The sequence below is a fragment of the Podarcis vaucheri genome (assembly GCF_965113315.1).
Source record: "Podarcis vaucheri genome assembly, chromosome: 4".
Taxonomy (NCBI): Eukaryota; Metazoa; Chordata; class Lepidosauria; order Squamata; family Lacertidae; genus Podarcis; species Podarcis vaucheri.
This window is the reverse complement of record NC_138762.1, coordinates 80035870-80056369: the sequence shown is the minus strand read 5'-3', so window position 1 is coordinate 80056369 and position 20500 is coordinate 80035870. Positions and strand designations below refer to the sequence as shown.

General features: G+C 47.3%; 2 protein-coding genes across 3 annotated transcripts in view; one reads left to right on the top strand and one right to left on the bottom strand.

The window, feature by feature from the left end:
• The window catches only part of UXS1 (UDP-glucuronate decarboxylase 1), a 39288-nt gene extending 32420 nt beyond the window's left edge, over positions 1–6868 (top strand). Inside the window, exons 12-15 of one of the 2 annotated variants that reach the window (XM_082218759.1) lie at positions 1548–1608; positions 2788–2849; positions 4368–4467; positions 6045–6868. In XM_082218759.1, the coding sequence (XP_082074885.1) occupies positions 1548–1608; positions 2788–2849; positions 4368–4467; positions 6045–6176 (355 nt within the window). In that variant the 3' untranslated portion in view covers positions 6177–6868. Of the gene's footprint in view, positions 1–1547; positions 1609–2787; positions 2850–4363; positions 4468–6044 lie in introns of both variants that reach the window. The other variant, XM_082218758.1, reaches the window with a different exon arrangement.
• Positions 6869–7691: 823 nt separating this feature from the next.
• The window catches only part of ECRG4 (ECRG4 augurin precursor), a 23418-nt gene continuing 10609 nt past the window's right edge, over positions 7692–20500 (bottom strand). Inside the window, 5 exon segments of the mRNA XM_082218893.1 lie at positions 7692–8054; positions 14971–15128; positions 17025–17072; positions 18910–19002; positions 19005–19026. Of these exon segments, the coding sequence (XP_082075019.1) occupies positions 7893–8054; positions 14971–15128; positions 17025–17072; positions 18910–19002; positions 19005–19026 (483 nt within the window). The 3' untranslated portion in view covers positions 7692–7892.

Genomic DNA, 20500 nt, shown 5'->3' with positions numbered 1-20500 from the left:
CAACTGGACATATGACAGCATTTGTCCCACTGAGGCTAACGTCAGAAAAAGGGGCTGCGGACAACACTGGAAACAGTAGTCCTGTTTCCTGTACTACTGATTCAGTAAAGGTCCTTTTGCCTCGTTGAGTTTTCAGAAGCTGCAATCGTTCCACCTCTCGGTATTATCTAATCTGACTGACTGGCAATGGCTCTGCGGGGTCTTGGGCAAAAGTCTGTCACATCACCCCAAAGATCCTTTTTAGCAGGATAAGCCATGGTTTGATCCCAGGATCTCCTGCAATGCAGAGCATACTCTGGCAGAACTTCTGTCCACATAGGTGACACAGATAGGTGAATATCCCAGCTTTGTAAGCTTTAAAATGCATCAGGAGAAAGGCAGGATACAAATAAAATCCCATTTACATCATGGTTATGCAGATTAGGATTCCTGTTGATGGTTGCAATAAAAACCCAGCACTATCCTATTCCTTTCAGTATCCCCTGCTTTTCCAGTGTCTTGAATGCCACTGTGGTGCTAAATAAACATCAAATTTTGTTAAAAACAGAATAGCAGACGCTAAAGTAGGAAATAGCTGCCTTAGCAGTCTGAAATCCAAAGTGCAGGTTTTCAGAAGACACTAGTTTATATTTCTGGGTTGAAAAATGATCATGTTAGAGGACTCGGTCCATTGCTGCCATCTTGTGTTTGCACAGTGGATATGCAATTCGTATTTAGAAAGAGAAACCAGTGATTTTCGGCAGCAGGGCTTTTAATATGATGGTGCACTGACAATGGTGGTAGGCTCTAGTCTACAAAAGGCACATTAGATTGCTTAACCTTTAAAGCACTGCTATAGTTCCCTATTTTCTCCTCCCTCCCTTTTTTATCTTGCTGTATATATTAAAAAAAACACTTTAATAATAATAATATTCTGCTACAGTCAAATACAACTTTTCCGGAGGTTTTAAATCATGCTGTTGATTATGGTTATTCAGCGGCAGCTTGATTGATTTGGAAGCTGAGGTAGAGGAGAGGGGCAGTCGGATTTCCCTAGGTTTGTAGCTGAGTAGCAGTATTGGTCCCATCCTGCACATGCCCTGATAACCACCCTAATTTAGTGCAACAAAGACATGAAAGCGCAGTTTTCTTTAAAAAAAACAACAAATCAGTACTACTGGAATTCTCTCCCCAGATTAATGGACACTGCATACTTAAGTAGAGGGCAGACACAGATTGTGTTTGTGGCCAAGTAAATCAGTTTTTAGTACTTTTAAATTGGACGTGAACTGTTCACATGGTTCCTTCAATGCGCTACCTGAATGCATCTTGGTACTGATTGGGCCTGCTGCTTGGTACTGTATGGAAATGGATAAGGCACAAATTCATTGCTCCAGTGCATAATGTGCTCCGCTGGAAGCCCACCTAAGGCTGTTAAAGTTGCTGCCGCACGGAACTGATGCCATTAGTTTCCCCCCTAAAATCAGCATTTTGGACAGTCAGGCTGTAAAACGCATGAGGAAGTAACTCTGCTGAAGCTGTTATCATGTATTGTTTTGTTTTTCCAGCGACCTTGTGAATGGGCTGGTGGCCTTAATGAACAGCAATGTCAGTAGTCCTGTTAACTTGGTAAGCATGTGGTTTTCTTCTTTCCTTTTTCTCATTGATCCTAAGTCTAAAACCCTGTGTTGGAATTACCTGCCCATTCTCTTAATCCGTTGAATCCAGTAACGGGAGAAACATTTGTCACTATGAAGTTCTGAGAATAATGGTAGTGATGTGCCCTCTCCCCCCCCCCTTTCCTCCTTTTGCCACAAACATGCTCAGCACACTGAGAACAATTGGCACTGTGAATTTACCGGCATTCTTCCTCCTCTTCAGATACTATCGACTCTGATTGTGAGCGAAGCCTTTGCAAGCCAGAATTTATAAATTCATTTCAGCGTTGCAGTGTGTGGACGGCGGCATATGTAATGTTAGAGACCAGGCCAGATCCAGCTAACCCAGTGCACTAGCAGAAACCGCCACAAGGACACATGCTGGCACCATGGGGTGCCACCTTGCCCTCGTATGACCCATGCACCTCCCCCAAGCCCACTCTTGGGGGTCAGGAGAACCCCCCAGAACAGCATGTGGGGGGAAGAGAGTAGAGATCGTTCCATCCGGCAAGCAGAATTGCTTGCATCGGTGGAAAGATCTTATTAACGCAATGTCAGATTCCACGCTGTGACGTTCCCCACCTAAGTTTCCTCTCCCAGGATTGTATTACGGAAACAGAAATTGCCATAAGCAGTTAAGACTCATTAAATATTACCTGTGGGCTTTCACTCCTGCTCTGAAATGTGGTAACAACTAGTGACATCATTTTTGGTCGAAGGTTGCTGGTGTGTGGTGGGTTCTTCCATTTGCATAAGGAGGGGGAATCACAGTCGTCTAGCTATTCCTCCTCCCCATTGAGCATCACCTCACACAATAGCCATTCCGTTCGCGAGGGTTTGTTCACTCCCACTCTCAAGACAGCTCTTCACGGGAGGCTGGAAACCACACCCTGTTAACAGCACAAAAGTTTGGATCTAGTCCAGGCATAGGCAAACTCAGCCCTCCAGATGTTTTGGGACTACAGTACCCATCATCCCTGACCACTGGTCCTGTTAGCTAGGGACCATAGGTGTTGTAATCCCAAAACATCTGGAGGGCCGAGTTTGCCTATGCCTGATCTAGTCCTTTTATTTGCTAGTTACCTTATTGCAAAATACATCTTCTTTTTTTGGTAAAATGTCATTTTAATAGTGCTTCTTATATCCTTAGGGGAATCCAGAAGAACACTCTATTTTAGAGTTTGCCCAGTTAATTAAGAAACTTGTTGGTAAGTATGGCATATAATTGCCCTGAACAAACTTGGAACAGCTTGCATACTTGTACCCGTTGGGGTTTATCCAGTAGAACGGCATGAGTGGAGAAGAGATTCACCTGGTGGGGTGGAGCTGCAATACTAGCTTCCCAGCAGTGCCGCTTAAACAAAACGTAGTGTCCGCGAAGTTGGCACACCAGTAAGCAGCAGCAACCCTGCTGCCAGGAAGCCACTTCTGCTTAGTTGCAGACTTTGGGCTGGAGTCATAATGAGGGAAATTATAAGAGATACATGCCTGGTGCCAGCTTTTCATCTTTTCAAGGTATCAGGTGAAACCTTCCCATTTTACCTTGGCTTTTGGCCTGTAATTTGAACGGTTTCAGGGATTTGGGGCCTCTCTTAGTTCTGTAAGGCCTAACTTCATAGTAGGTTTTTTATTGGTTGGTATACTTTTAAGTTGCTTTGGGTCACTTTTGTAAGGAAAGCGACTAATAAATATTAATGGTAAATAATGCTATTGCCCTGTTAGGGTGTTCTGATTCCCCACATGATTGGAATCACACGAGGTACGAGTGAGAAAACGCAAACTTGCTTCCTCCACACCACTTTTTACATGCCTGAGTTAAATGGCTGAACAGGGGCAGCTGTTAACACCTTGTGTGATTCAGAATACAGTGGTACCTCAGGTTACATACACTTCAGGTTACAGACTCCGCTAACCCAGAAATATTACCTCAGGTTAAGAACTTTGCTTCAGGATGAGAACAGAAATCGTGCAGCGGCGGCACAGCGGCAGCAGGAGGCCCCATTAGCTAAAGTGGTGCTTCAGGTTAAGAACAGACCTCCGGAACGAATTAAGTTCTTAACCCGAGGTACCACTGTATTACAGTATGCAAATAGTATACTTTCTGCTTCAGAAGTTATCTCTCCAACTTTATGAAGGGTGGCAGGAATTACTGGGGACATGGGGCAACTCCAGCCCTCTCACCAATACTCTTACCTCAGCAGATGAGAAATTAGCACAGCTGGATGGGACTTAGGATGAAGGAAGGAAGGAAAAGTATTTACATGGGCAGAAGAGATTGTGTGCCCGCAGAACACTGGCTTGCAGCCAGCTAAGCTTCCATGATGGTGTACCCCTGTCCCTCAGCCCAGCTCACTTATTTAGCAGGGTACCCCGACCCCCAGTGGAACATTTTTAGGGGTGCATCAGGAGGCGTGGACAAGGAAGCTGCTTTCTGCCAGAACTGTTACTTGCACTTAATGTTGGATTGGACCTTCTGGGTTTCCAACTACAAGGATGATGGGGCTGCACTGGACCTGTGTGGTCTCTCGACTTTGTACACCATAGTTTAGGGGAGTTGTAGGTGTGTGAAGCCTTTGTTTCAGCCTGTCTTGGAAAACAGGCGCGGTGTAGGGGGACATTTGAAAACTACCTGTTTTGATTTGTTTCAGACTTCTGAAACTGTTAGTTGATCACCAGAAACCAATGTAGCTTTGTAATATTTGCAAATTTGGTGTTGCTTTTGGCAGGCAGCGGAAGTGAAATCCAGTTTCTGTCAGAAGCTCAAGATGACCCTCAGAAAAGGAAGCCTGACATCAGCAAAGCCAAGTTACTACTTGGTTGGGAACCTGTGGTATGTAATTCTAGAGTTAGCAGTGTTGTGTGCAAGTATTTTTGAAAGGCAACACCATCAAGAAATAAATAATGCTCTGTGTTCCTTGCTGTGCAGGGCAAATCTAATGAAATTCCTTCCATGTTCCCTTTTGGGAGGAGTTCTTCTCCACCCCCACCCACCCCCAAAAAATCAATATTGCTTCTGCTCCTTGATAGATAATAGCCACACTTCTGGTATTCATCTTTAAAACAAACAGCTAAACTAGTTAAACCTAGAGCAAATAAGCAGGGGCCCTCAAGAGCAAAAGTGATTTTAACAAAGGCAGTGAAGGAAAATGTGTGTTTGTGGATCTGACTCTGCTCCCATTGAAACCAGTTTTATTGAACAGTAGGTCATTATAGAGTGGTAATGATTAATTGTGCTTTCTACCTTTTGGACGGAGATGCCTTGAGAATCCTTAACATCCATTTTCTTAGCAGTAGCACTGCTAGTAGGAAAGCGGAATGCTTTTTGTGTGTGTGTCTGCATGCAGGTTTGAAATTAAGCCTGTGTGAAGCTCTGCTATTCCCCCCGCCCCCAGAAGCTAGTTAGTTTTGTACTATATAGTTCACTGGGGAGTAAACGCTAGAGGTGTGCAACAAATACCTGTCTTACCGTATTTCTCGCCCTATAGGACGCACTTTTCCCCCTCCAAAAATGAAGGGGAAATGTGTGTGCGTCCTATGGGGCGGATGCAGGCTTTCATTGAAGCCTGGAGAGCGAGAGGGGTCGGTGCGCACCGACCCCTCTAGCTCTCCAGGAAGCTATCTCCCCAGCCGTGCAAGCTCCCAGAGTGATGCCAAAGCTGCGCGCAGCTTCGCCATCACTCTGGGACCCGTTCTGGGGGCTGGGGTCGGGGGAAGCTCCGGCTTCCCCCGCCCGCAGCCTCGCAAGCTCCAAGAGCGATGGCGAACGTGCGCGCACCATCGCTCTCTGACCTGTTCTGGGGGCTGGGGTCGGGGGAAGCTCCAGCTTCCCCCACCCCCAGTCCCGCAAGCCCCGGTAGCGATGGTGAAGGTGCGCTCACCTTCGCCAGTGCTCTCTGACCCGCTCTGGTGGCTGGGGAAGCTCGGGCTTCCCCCAGCCCCGCAAGCTCTGGGAGTGATGGCAAAGGTGCGCTCTCCGACCTGCTCTGGGGGCTGGGAGCGGAGAAGCTCGGGCTTCCCCCAGCCCCGCAAGCTCCGGGAGCCACTCTGGCTCCCATTCTGGGGGCTGGGGTCGGGGGAAGCTCGGGCTTCCCCTGCCCCAGCCCCGCGCCTGGGGGGGGGATAATTTTTTCCCTTTATTTCCCCCCAAAAAATCTAGGTGCATCCTATGGGCCGGTGTGTCCTATAGGGCGAAAAATACGGTAGTTCAGACACATTCTTACATGTATAATTTATCATCGCTGTGGTTTTGATTTTTTCAGAGAGCTTCCTTAGGTTATACCCCACTGGTATAAATGCATTAAGCAAATTAAATAAATAACCCTGTTTGACATACTTATGACAATCGCAATGAGCAAATAAGCACTTTTATAACTTGACTCATTCGGCTGTATCTCTCTTTGGTAACAGGTCCCGTTGGAAGAAGGCTTAAATAAAGCAATTCATTACTTTCGCAAAGAACTGGAATATCAAGCAAATAATCAATATATTCCTAAACCAAAACCTGCCAGGATAAAAAAAGGAAGAACCAGACATAACTAAAAACTCTTTAAGTCGGAAAGGAATTGAAAACCTTTCCTTGTGTTTGAAAGGTGTAATTTGTCTTTTGTTAAAAAGATTTCCGAAACAGGTATCATGAAGAAAAACTGGAAATTTCACTCTGAAGCTTGCTTTAAAGAAGTGGATGTGCCTAAATAAGAAAACTGCAATCTTTGCCTTGCACTTTTTAAATCTGTCTTTTTATGTAAAATAGGATAGAAGCATCCTTTTTTTAGTATCTTCAAGTTTTTATATCTTGCTGTGAGATCATTTTGTTGTGACTGTCCTTGACAGTTTTATTTACTGGTTTCTTTGTGAAGCTGCAGATGGGATGGGAAAATGCCAATTTATTTATAAAAAGTGGGTACTTTAAATGAGAGATACTATGCATAAAGAAAAAAAGAGCAAGCAGTATTGTCAGATGATTGAAAACACTGGCATCTAGTATTATAGGATTATAATAAAAAGAATTCTGTATGAGAGCTTTATGTATTCTTTTGAAATTGGGTTTTCTCCCCCCCCCAAATGTTTAGTTCTAGTTGCACACTTGAATTTGAAAATATTTTCACTGACTTTCATGGATAAATGCTATTTTAAATCACTACTGTGTTGTGCACAATCTGGGGGAAAGTTAATGTATTATTGGTTACCAGTGGTTGAATATGCTATTTTAATAAAATATTGAAACTTATAAATATTAGTTTTTCATGTAAGAACGCTGCAGCCATGTGTTGCGCCTTCATGCATATTGACAGAGTTACAGAAAACTTACATTGCTGGGCTCTTTTTCTTTCAGTAACTGGTCCTCTTGAGTAGTAACAGTGTATAAGGTTGTAAGCAATTCTTTTCATAAAGTACAACCTAGTCAAAGATAATTTCATGATCTTAAATGAGTTAAGTAGGCACTTATGGTTTATATAGCCTAGTCCATTTTTTTTCTCCACTATAGCAAACACAGAGGAAACTACACTGCAGCACTAATTAACACATTCACACCACTTGTTCATATTCCCCTAATTTAATTATAAAGCAGAGTCCCTACACAAACTATCACACTGTTTTAACAGTATAATGATGGCACCCCCGTGTTAACTTGGAAGATGGAAGACAAATTATTTTGAGGGCCACCAACTTGGACATTTTTAAAAACAGGATTTGACAAAGTCATGGAAGATAGTCCTACCAGTTGCTGGAAACCACAAGAGGGGAGAGTGTTGTTGTGCTCAAGTTCCCTTTGCGGGTGCACCATAGTCATCTGGGGGGTTGGTCACTGTGAGAAGAGGATGCTGGGCTAAATGGACCAATGATGGCCATTTAAGGCTCTTAAGTTATTGTTGCAACCCTGTAAGCAATTGTTTCTGCCAGTATATGAATGTTTAGAGTCTGATTATCAATTCACACTTTTTGGGGGGAGGCCTCATTGATGTTACCAAAGCCATATACCACTTGCTGTCCTTCAAGATAACTGAAATTTCATAAGGTAACCATGCTGTCTTACAATAATTTCACCAAAAATACTGGGAGGAATACTTATCAAGAAATTTTAATGCTAACGTTTATACATGTTATGCTACTGAGTGGATATAAAAACGTTCCATAACTTTTTTTTGTTGTTATTAATGTTTATAGCAAACTTAGTTAATTTCAAAGAAGCGTAAGAGGCACCTTTGGGCGGTATCCGTCTTCCTGGCGTTCTACTCCAGAGAAGGAAAGATGAGATTAATAATCGTCATAATTGACACTTGCTCCATGCCTAAAGGTATGTGGGTTTCGTGGGCCAATAGGTGCGTCTTCATCATAATGGTGATGGTAATAGCCACCGTAATATTCATGGCCACTACGGCCTAGGTTTGACCAGTAGGAGACATCGTCTTCAAATTTCTGCATACAAGAAAAAAAATAAGTAGTAGCAATTAGCTACTAGCTGCAACTTCGCCATACAAGGGTTCAGCACCTTTGTAAATACCATATTTTTTGCTCTATATGACTCACTTAGTCCCTCCTAAAAAGTAAGAGGAAATGTGTGTGCGTCTTATGGAGTGAATGCAGGCTGCACAGTTATCCCAGAAGCCAGAACAGCAAGAGGGATCGCTGCTTTCGCTGCACAGCAATCCCTATTGTTCTGGATTCTGAGATTCAGAATATTTTTTTCCTTGTTTTCCTCTTCCAAAAACTAGGTGCGTCTCATGGTCTGGTGTGTCTTATAGAGCGAAAAATACGGTAGTAACAACTTCCTGTATTGCATTGGAAGGTTTCTCTTTTATTTATACAGTTACCCAAATCAACTTATGCATGCAATTCTTTTATATGCAGTGCAGAATAATATTTTTTTGTTACGGGTCTGAGAAGAAACAAAGCAAAGCTTTAGGATTAAAAAAAGCAAACCATTAAAAATGATTTGAAGCCTGCACAGTATTTAAAAAGTTGATTAGAAGCCTGCACAATCTTTCACATTTGAAAACATAACCCACAGCCTGATCATGCTGATAGCTCAGTAAGTAAGAGCATGAAGCCCTTAATCTCGGTCATGGGTTCGAACCCCATGGGGAAAATATTCCTGTATTGGAGGGGGCTGGACTAGATGACTCGGGTCTCTCCCAACACTACAATTCTATGAGCCTATGCTTGAGGACTCATTTTCACTGCTCTAGACTGGCACCTATTTTGCACAATATTCACATTAAATTAAGAACCTCCATGTTTTTAAGAACTTTGTACTAATTTAAAATTCCTAGACATGAAGAGTGAGTATAGGCTGTTTTCAACAATTTACCTAGCTCAGAGAGGTTTCAAAACTTTAGTTTCACATATTAACTTGAACTCTGAAATTCTATAAAATCAACTCTACTTCAAATTCTGACCAAACCCTCAAAATGTTTGCTGTATATTTAATCTTCTTATTACAGTAGTACCTCATTTCACTGCTCTTAGCCTATGATGATGCTATATCACTCCAAAGAAAACAATCTCATTAATGTTTATGGCTATGAAAGGATGCCATTTTTGTTTGTTTGTAATCCAAATTATGATATCTTTAAATAAAGCACAATGTGCCTTGTTACTTATGAAGAAAAGCAACTGGATCTATTTATCTGCCCAGGTTTATGAATACTTTTGATTCACAATCGTTTAAAAAGAGATTTAAAGGTAAGTAAATTATATAGTAGTTTACATTTTTGTAGTTTTCCTAGCCTCAATATTTGAGCTACTGTTAGAATATCTCTCCAGTCCACCAAAACCACACAACAGCCATGAAACTCAATAAATTTTCCTTTGCCATATTCAGGTGCTACAATATCAGGCAATACATTGCTGCATTTTAATATGTGGTACCAAATTGCTGTATAAATCCCCAGAGCAAAATCTGTATTAAGTTTTGTTCCACACAATATTTAGAAGAACACTAACCAAAAGTTTCCCTTTATTGTTACATTTTCTTTTTAAAAGGTGGGAATTGCCAATGCTACTACTAAAGATAGCATTGAGCAGTGCAAAGGTTGTATCTTTTACTTCCTGATTTGTGTATCTACAAAGTTGTAAAATTGTTGCTTTCCTTGAGATAATTGGCCACAAGATTGCCAGTCTTATGTCTGTGATGCTGTCAGTTGTCTTCTACATTAAAGTCATCGGGTCAACTGCTGTTTCCTTTAAAAGGAGGAAAACACATCAACCTGCCCTTCTCTGACAGTGTTATTAGGTGTTGTGTGTTCAAAATCAGAAATCTGACATCTTAGATGGATGATGGGCAGTAGGTACCTGGAATCTCAAAGCACTTTTTAACCCGCACCAAACTATTTGCAAGCAGTGCAGGGTGATGTCATATGACTGACAGGTGGGTAGTGCCGTCCGTCCGTCCAATCTGACTCATGAAGGGTAAGGAAGATGACGATCCGGCCACTGACCCAGATCAGGTTTCCTAGTTCTGTTCTAAGAGCTGGGGTGGACTATCCCATTCCTGCTTCAATGAACTTCACATAATCAGACCCAAGTTAAGCACTAGAAAGCTCCCCTTTCCAGACCATGCCTGGAAGCTGTGGCTGGATGGTTACGTGGGAGCCGGTTGAAGTTAAATCCTTCGAAGACAGAGGTCCTCTGGCTGGGACGGGACGATATGGGATTGAGGGGGCAACTCCCATCTCTTGCGGGGGTGCAATTAGTGCCAGCACCGTCCGTCAAGAGTTTGGGTGTAATCTTAGATACCTCCCTCTCTATGGAGGCGCAGATTACAGCTATAATAATAATAATAATAATAATAATAAATTTTATTTATATCCCGCCCTCCCCAGCCGAAGCCGGGCTCAGGGCGGCTAACAACACTAAAATAGTGCAACATTATAAAAACATCATAAGAATTAATTAAAATCAGAATTGATGGCAACCATAAACTAAAGTATTGTAAGGATTGCCAAAGGAGGGAGTCAGGCTGTGCCCTAACCAAAGGCCTGGTGGAACAGCTCTGTCTTGCAGGCCCTGCGGAAAGATGTCAAGTCCTGCAGGGCCCTTGTCTCTTGTGACAGAGCGTTCCACCAGGTTGGAGCCGCAGCCGAAAAAGCCCTGGCTCTAGTTGAGGCCAGCCTAACCTCTCTGAGGCCTGGGACCTTCAAGATGTTTTTATTTGAGGACCGTAAGTTCCTCTGTGGGGCATACCAGGAGAGGCGGTCCCGTAGATACGAGGGTCCTAGGCCGTATAGGGCTTTGAAGGTTAAAACCAGCACCTTAAACCTGATCCTGTACTCCACCGGGAGCCAGTGCAGCTGGTATAGCACCGGATGAATGTGATCTCGCAGCGAGGACCCCGTAAGGAGTCTCGCTGCGGCATTCTGCACCCGCTGGAGTTTCTGGGTCAGTCTCAAGGGCAGCCCCACGTAGAGCGAGTTACAATAATCCAGTCTGGAGGTGACCGTCGCATGGATCACAGTGGCTAGGTCAGGGCGAGAGAGGTAAGGGGCCAACTGCTTAGCTTGGCGGAGGTGAAAAAATGCCGCCTTTGTTATAGCTGTAATCTGCGCCTCCATAGAGAGGGAGGTATCGAAGATTACACCCAAACTCTTGACGGACGGTGCTGGCACTAATTGCACCCCCGCAAGAGATGGGAGTTACCCCCTCAATCCCATATCGTCCCGTCCCAGCCAGAGGACCTCTGTCTTCGAAGGATTTAACTTCAACCGGCTCCCACGTAACCATCCAGCCACAGCTTCCAAGCATCTGATCAGTGTGTCTGGGGCCGAGTCAGGATGGCCATCCATCAACAGATAGAGTTGGGTGTCATCAGCATACTGATGGCAGCCCAGCCCAAAACTCCGGACAAGCTGGGCGAGGGGGCGCATAAAGATGTTAAAAAGCATCGGGGAGAGAATCGCACCCTGAGGCACTCCACATACCAAGGAGTGGCGGGATGACAGTTCCCCCCCAAGCGCCACCCTCTGTCCCCGACCAGAGAGAAACGAGCGCAGCCATTGAAGGACTGTGCCCTGGATCCCCACGTCGGCGAGGCGGTGGTCCAGAAGTTCGTGATCGACCATGTCGAAAGCTGCTGACAGATCTAGAAGAATCAGCAGCCCCGACCCGCCTCGATCCAGCTGTCTACGAAGATCATCTGTTAGGGCGACCAGAGCCGTCTCGGTCCCATGACCAGCGCGGAAGCCGGACTGGAATGGATCCAGAGCCGATGTTTCATCCAGAAACCTACCAAGCTGTTCAGCAACCGCTCTCTCAATCACCTTACCCAGGAATGGAAGATTCGAAACTGGGCGGTAATTGGATAGATCTAAGGGATCTAATGATGTTTTCTTTAAGAGCGGACGCACCACTGCCTCCTTCAGTTCCGCTGGGAATGGCCGGTGCCAAGGGACAAATTGATGATATCCCCCAGGGGGGCCCGCACCTCGTCTGGACATGCTCTAATCAGCCAAGACGGGCACGGGTCGAGAGGACAAGTGGTGGGTTTTCCAGCTCGGAGGAGTCTGTCCACATCGGCTGGGGATATCCGGTCAAAGTGGTCCAGTACTGGACCCGAGGACAGTCGAGGGGCCTCCAGTTCCTTTATTGTATCCAAATTGGCAGGGAGGTCATGGCGGAGCGACAGGACCTTCTCCGCAAAAAAGCTCGCAAATGCCTCACAGCTGTGTGTCGAATTGTTATTTAAATTTGGCTGTCCTTCGAGGGACGTTAAAGACCGAATTATACTAAATAATTGTGCCGGGCGAGAGCTAGCGGATGCAATGGAGGCCGAGAAGTAGGACTTCTTAGCGGCCTTCACTGCCATCTCGTAGGTTTTCATAAAAACCCTATAAGATGTTCTTGAGGCTCCGTCACGGGCACCCCGCCATACTCGCTCTAGCCGTCTGAGGTCCCGCTTCATTTTCCGGAGCTCCTCAGTAAACCAGGAAGCCCGGTTTCTGCGGGGTCGCAGAGGGCGCTTAGGTGCGATCTCATTGATGGCTGCCAGGAGCTGGGTATTCCAGCCCTCAACAAGCTCAGTCAATGAGTCGCCAGGGGGAGAAAGGTCCCGCAAGGCTTGGCGGAATCTATCAGGGTCCATCAGCCTCCGCGGGCGAGCCCAAATCGGCTCACCACCTAAGCAGGGTGGGGGTGGAACATCAATCCTGGCTTTCATAGCATAGTGATCAGACCATGGCACCTTCATCGAAGGAAACATGATCACATCTATACCAGCGCCAAAGATCAGATCCAGCGTGTGGCCTGCTTGATGTGTGGGGCCCGAAACAAACTGGGAGAGCCCTAGTGTCGCCATGGAAGACACCAGGTCCAGAGCCTGTGAGGAGGGAGTGGCATCAGCATGGATGTTGAAGTCCCCCAATACCAATAGGTTAGGGAACTCCAAGGCCCAGCCGGCCACCGCCTCCAGCAGGCCTGACAGGGTGGCTGCTGGTGCGCTAGGTGGCCGGTACACCAGCCAGACAGCCAAGCTCACCTCGGAGCCCCACACTAGGCCAACACATTCAATGCCGGGGATCGATGGCGGTGGTAGAGCCCTGAAAGAACAATCTTCCCGGATTAATAATGCCACCCCTCCCCCCGGCCCACAGTCCGTGACTGGTGGAGGACGGAGAAACCCGGGGGCGCCATCTCTCGTAAGGTAACAGTTACCCCTTCGCACACCCAGGTCTCCGTCACACAAGCCAGGTCGACCCCCTGCGAGATGATGAAATCTCGCAGGGTGGCGGTTTTGTTGCCTATAGACCTGGCATTGCACAACACCAGTGACGGAGGTGAGTAATCCTTTCTCACCCTACCCTTGTCTCTCGGGATGGGGCACAGATTGGAAGGGGTACGAGCATATCCGTATCTCGATCCCCTTCGCCTATGCCATCTGCCCCCACCGCCATACCTCCCTCGCCCCTCCACAGTAGGAATCCCAAGCCTCATACTCGCCTCCATTTACAGAATATAAAAGCAAACAAAAAATACACCGAAACAAAACCAATCCCCACCCCACTCAACAAACCATCCCACCCCAACCCAAAATAAAACATAACAAAATAAAAATACATGGATAAAAACCACCGTTTCTGGTGGTACAACAAAATAAAAAGTAAAAACACCTTTAAAACATTTTAAAATATATAACACGCTTAAACATTTGCTGCCACAGCAGCAGTGTCCTTAGAGTTGTGGCAGTGGTGAGTATGGGGGCCGCCCCCAGGCCCAAGGTGGAGAATGGGCTTGCAGGAGAGCGGTCCTCCCCAAGACTCACTGGCAATAAAACAATACAAACAAGAAACAGTAAAAATTACAAAAACATCAAAATAAAAAATAATAATTCCCCAAGCCCAACCAAACATCAATCCCACCCCCACCCCCCACATACAAAAAAATCCAGATTTTTTTTTTTAAAAAAAAAACATTTTAAAAACACTCTGTGCCTCTCCGGCAGTAACAAAGGCGGCATTTTTTCATCTCCGCCAAGCTAAGCAGTTGGCCCCTTACCTCTCTCGCCCTGACCTAGCCACTGTGATCCATGCGACGGTCACCTCCAGACTGGATTATTGTAACTCGCTCTACGTGGGGCTGCCCTTGAGACTGACCCAGAAACTCCAGCGGGTGCAGAATGCCGCAGCGAGACTCCTTACGGGGTCCTCGCTGCGAGATCACATTCATCCGGTGCTATACCAGCTGCACTGGCTCCCGGTGGAGTACAGGATCAGGTTTAAGGTGCTGGTTTTAACCTTCAAAGCCCTATACGGCCTAGGACCCTCGTATCTACGGGACCGCCTCTCCTGGTATGCCCCACAGAGGAACTTACGGTCCTCAAATAAAAACATCTTGAAGGTCCCAGGCCTCAGAGAGGTTAGGCTGGCCTCAACTAGAGCCAGGGCTTTTTCGGCTGCGGCTCCAACCTGGTGGAACGCTCTGTCACAAGAGACAAGGGCCCTGCAGGACTTGACATCTTTCCGCAGGGCCTGCAAGACAGAGCTGTTCCACCAGGCCTTTGGTTAGGGCACAGCCTGACTCCCTCCTTTGGCAATCCTTACCATACTTTAGTTTATGGTTGCCATCAATTCTGATTTTAATTAATTCTTATGATGTTTTTATAATGTTGCACTATTTTAGTGTTGTTAGCCGCCCTGAGCCCGGCTTCGGCTGGGGAGGGCGGGATATAAATAAATAATAAAAAAAAACCATGCCTGCTTCTATCTGAAAGAAAAATAAACCCTGTTTCATGCGAAGACGACAAAAACAATAATAAAAAGTAAATTAATTGACATAACCATTGGAGGGGGCTTCAGTGAGTTGCCTTTTTGGATGTTCCAAAACAGAAAACGTTGCCACTTACTGCTTCATCAAAGCCTAAGTAGAGAAATTGCTGGTACCACTGCTGTACATCTGGTTGACTCCTGTCCCACAGCTGCCGCTTCTGACGTTTCAAGCTGCTCAAAAACTCCTTGGCCTTATCTTCTTTGACAGACACATCTGCCTTAACCGGGACAGGAGCTGAAATGCAAGAGACAGCAAACACAAGAACGGTTTAACCTAAAGGTTGCTTACTCTAGATAACGTCACTTGTCGCAAGCAGGGATCAATTACATGTTTTGGATTGACAGGTGGAAGGGGCTGGTAGGAGTTGGGGGTCCAAACACCTGAAGGGTCTATACTCTATAGGTTCCTCAGCCCTGCTCTTAAGTACCGTATTTTTCGCCCTATAGGACGCACTTTTCCCCCTCCAAAAATGAAGGGGAAATCTGGGTGCGTCCTATGGGGCGAATACAGGCTTTCGCTGAAGCTTGGAGAGCGAGAGGGGTCGGTGCGCACTGACCCCTCTCGCTCTCCAGGCTTCAGGAACACATCCACAGCCTAGGCAGCCCTGCGGGAGGTCCAGCAGGGATGTCTAGGCTGCGGATAGCAGCCTGCCGCCCGGCGGGCGGTGCGCCCTGAAGCAGAGCGCCCCCCTCGCCAGGCAGACATCCGCAGCGTGGGGAGCCTTGCCGGACTTCCCGGCAAGGCTCCCCACGCTGCAGATAGCAGCCTGCCGTCCCCGCGGGGGGGGCGCCCTGATGCAGAGCGCCCCTCACGCGGGGCAGACATCGGCCAGCCCCACAAGCTCGGGGGACAGCAGGGAGGCGAAGCGCCGCCATCCCGCTGTTCCTCGACCTGGTTCTGTTTCCCCGACCTGCTTTTGGGGGGAAATAAAGGGAATTTTCCCCCCTTTATTTCCCTCCAAAAAAATTAGGTGCGTCCTATGGGACGGAGCGTCCTATGGGGCGAAAAATACGGTACGCTTCAGTGCTTATAACAGGGGTCAGCACACTTTTTCAGCAGGGGGCCGGTCCACTGTCCCTCAGACTTTGCGGGGGCTGGATTATATTTTGGGAGGGGGAGAACGAATTCCTATGCCCCACAAATAACCCAGAGATGCATTTTAAATAAAAGCACACATTCTACTCATGTAAAAACACCAGGCAGGCCCCACAAATAACCCAGAGATGTATTTTAAATAAAAGGGCACATTCTACTCATGTAAAAACACGCTGATTCTCGGACCGTCCATGGGCCGGATTTAGAAGGCGATTGGGCCAGATCTGGCCCCCGGGCCTTAGTTTGCCTACCCATGGCTTCTAAACAGCAATAAATAAAACACATAATCCATTCTGAAGATCAAAATGTATAAAACCTTTGCATGTGGATCTGTTACGCAACTTTGCATGCTAAATTCTGTGTTGCTTTGTGTGACAAGCACATATACTGTATATCAAACATAACATGTGAACAGGTAGTTACAGGTAGGTAGCCGTGTTGGTCTGCCGTAGTCAAAACAAAATTTAAAAAATCCTTCCAGTAGCACCTTAGAGACCAGCTAAGTTTGTTATTGGTATGAGCTTTCGTGTGCATGAAGAAGTGTGCATGCACACGAAAGCTCATACCAATAACAAACTTAGTTGGTCTCTAAGGTGCTACTGGAAGGAATTTTTTTATTTTGTTATGAGAACAAGTATTCTGTGATACTGGACAATTGCGGTGAAGTATCGCTGAGTATTGTACTGGCATATGAAGGATGACCCCAGACAAGAGCCTAGAACTACATGTTCTGTCTTCCTCTGATTTCTTGCAACAGTGGTCATCAGAGCCTGCAAAAATTAGATTGAAGGGTGCATTTGACTTTCACTGGCCTGGTCTTTCCCACAGTCCCTAATGGGACAGTTGCACAAGGGGAAAGACAGGTGGGAAATGAAGTGAACCATTTTTTACAAGCCAATTAATTCCTTGAAAATTTCTCCCACTTGCCACCTTCTGAAACAGACCCAAGATGGCTCTGGTTTGAGTTAGCTGCTGTTTTTCTGGCAAGTAACAGCTGAGGCAGAAAGAGGCATCAGTTGGAGACAGAAAACTTACCTTCCCGTCTTTGGAGCATCAGCTTAAGTTTATTTCCTCTTGATACACCTAAAGGAATCCAAAATCAAAATAAATCAGGATTGAAAGAATTAGCAAGGTTTCCTGCAAAGCACTGCTCTCTTAATATGAGTTGTGAATGTATTTGAGAAAGTTGAGCTTGCAGAAAACAAGATGCTTCTGTCGCCAAATGAAGGTCATTCTCCCCCACCCCCCGTGCTTACTTGCAATAGTAAAGGTAAAGGTAAAGGGACCCCTGACCATTAGGTCCAGTCATGGGCGACTCTGGGGTTACAGCGCTCATCTCACTTTACTGGCCGAGGGAGCCGGTGTACAGCTTCCGGGTCATGTGGCCAGCATGACTAAGCTGCTTCTGGCGAACCAGAGCAGCGCACGGAAACGCCGTTTACCTTCCCGCAGGAGCGGTACCTATTTATCTACTTGCACTTTGACGTGCTTTCGAACTGCTAGGTTGGTAGAAGCAGGAACCGAGCAACAGGAGCTCACCCCGTCGCGGGGATTCAAACTGCCTACCTTCTGATAAGCAAGTCCTAGGCTCTGTGGTTTAACCCGCAGCGCCACCCGCATCCCACTTGCAATAGTAAATTGTAGAAATTTGCCTGTCTGTAGCCCCACCCCAATCTAAGGAACTAAGGGCTCTCATTCCAGACAAGTGTCATGATAGAAGTTGGCACCTAAAACCCGATTAGAGAACTGAGGCAAGGCAAGCTAACCCAACCTGGTACACTTCAAATGTTGTTTGTGTACAACTCCCATCATTTCCAACTGCTGCCCTTACTAGCTGGGGCAAATGGGAGCTGGAATCCAACCACATCTGGGGGGGCGGCCCCTTGGCTACCCCTCATCTAAAGAATGGAGCATAATGAACTCGGTTGGTAACTGTCAATCTGCAGAGATTGCTGTATGCTCAGCTATGCCTTTGAAACAGACATGTCTAACATAAACTCCCCAATTGTGTGGGTGGGATGGATGCTTTTGTGACATAGAATCATATAATTATAGAGTTGGAAGGGACCCTGAGGATCCTCTAGTCCAAGCCGCACAATATAGGAATATGCAGCTGCCCCATAAGGGGGTCAAGCGTGCAGCCTTGGCAACATATATACGACGTGGCGATATTGGCGCTATCATCAGGGTTATGAAGGGGATACCTTCTGGAAAAAGCGAAGAGACTGTCCTGGGCTGGGAGTGAAAAGCATGATTGCTTCCACAGCTGGCTGTTTAGGCAAGGGAACACCAGAGTCTCTTTCCTCCAGCAAAGCAAATCCACATTATATGCGCCACATCTGAAGTACACCACTTTGCAGAGCTGTGCACATGCATGCAGTGGCGTAGCGTGGGGGTGCAGGGGGGGCGGGCTGCACCGGGCGCAACATCTGGGGGTTAGGGTTAGGGGGCGCAAATCCATGGGTTAGGGGGCGCAAATTACTTGCCTTGCCCCGGGTGCTGACAACCCACGCTACGCCACTGCATGCATGCGCACACATTTAATAATAAGGAGCATTATTAACAGCAGTGGTGGAATGGGCTTTGTTTTGTTTTGCAGTGTGTGTCTGGGCATCTGGGACATCCCTCCTGGATGCAAAGCCCAGCCCTCCTTTTTATGAGCAGGGGGACCTAAGATCAGGAGTTTCCTACTTCCCAGCTCCAACCAGAGCCATTCTACAGCCACCGGCGTTGGGGAATTTTGGCGGGAAGACGACGAAGAAGGGGCTGCCGCCTCGCTCAGCCTCAGCGTGCGCCCCCTTGCCTTGGGGGGCACCATCCTGCGTGCCCGCCGCCCTCTCCCCCCACCCCCCACCTCCCCAAGCCCCACTTCTCCCGAGCGTGGGGCACAGCCCCTTTCCAGCGCGCGGGGCTGACTCACCGGGACTCAGGCACAGGAGGAGGAGGACCAGCGCCAGCGCAGCCCACGAGAGCGCCCACCGCCCGGGCACCATTTTGGCGGGAATCTCCGTCGCCTGGAGCCGCTCTCTCCCTTCGCCTGCGGGGAGAAAAACGAGAGGCGGCTGATGCTCTGGACGCGGGGAGGAGCCGTGGGGAGGGAAGGCGGGAGCGCGCGAAGCAACGGGCAGGGCGAGCCGGGGGCGCGGCGGGCGAAGCGCCTGTAGCCCCCCTGGTTGCGCATGGACGTTGTCCAGCGTCCGTAGAGGAAGTGGGGGGGAAGAAACGCTCGGCGGGGTGTTTATATATGTGTGTGTGTGTGTGTGTGTGTGTGTGTGTGTGTGTGAGAGAGAGAGAGAGAGAGAGAGAGAGAGAGAGATGGGGATTTCTGAAGCCGCAAAGCGGCAGCTGGCGCGCTTCCCACATTCCAGATGTTCGCTTCGGGGCCACCTGCTCCTTGAGCCTCCGTGGCGTTTGCATAAAGGTGGTGCGACGCCTGCTGCTTATTGAGCATGTATGCCGGGGTTGTTATCATAGGAGCCAACTCCTTGGGGACCGAGGTCCCTTCGCCCCCCCCCTTAAGATATTTGAGGCGGCTTGTCTCCGACCCCAAGATGATGGACACTGCCATTCAAATCATAATAATAAAGCTAAAGGACCCCTGGGCGGTTAAGTCCAGTCAAAGGCAACTATGGGGTTGCGGTACTCATCTTGCTTTTGGTCCAAGGGAGCTGGTGTTTGTCCACAGACAGCTTTCCGGTTCATGTGGCCAGTAGGACTAAAGCGCGTCTGGCACAACAGAACACCATGATGGAAACCAGAGCGCATGGAAACACAGTTTACCTTCCCGCTGCAGCGGTACCTATTTATCTACTTACACTGGCATGCTTTCAGACTGCTAGGAGCTGGGACAGAGCAACGGGAGTTCACCCCGTCACAGGGATTCGAACCGCCAACCTTCTGATCGGCAAGCCCAAGAGACTCAGTGGTTTGACCACAGCGCCACCTGCGCCCATTCAAATAGTGTGCAGTGCACCACATCATGTGATGGAATATGCAAGGCAGGGCTTACCTGCCCCCCCAAATAAATATTGTTTACAAGTTGGCATCCCTGGTTTATTATTGAGGTGGTATATTAAAAACACTGTCAAAATGCTTTTTGTAAAAAAGTGTTTTGAAAAACACATTGAATTTGGCATAGCTCACTGTCGCCATCAAGTGTCACATTTGCATATTGCACTTTACAACACATTTGAGACGTTTTATTTGCAGCCGAGTCCTGTCAGTTCCAGCAATTGTCCGCCCACACTTTTCAGTGTATGTAGCCCACACTTTCCATAATGCAAAATAAATATGAGTTTGGGTGGGGGTAGGCGAAATGCCTGGACCCCCTTTTAATTCATGGAATAACTAGCTTCCTGGTGAGATGATAGCAGCGCCGGCTTTAGGACGCTGCAGGCACTTACCCCACACAGGGCATCAACACAGGGCACCATCATTCTGCCCGGACACTGAGGTCCAGCTCCGAGGGCCTTCTGGCGGTTCCATTACAGCGAGAAGCCAAGTTACAGGGA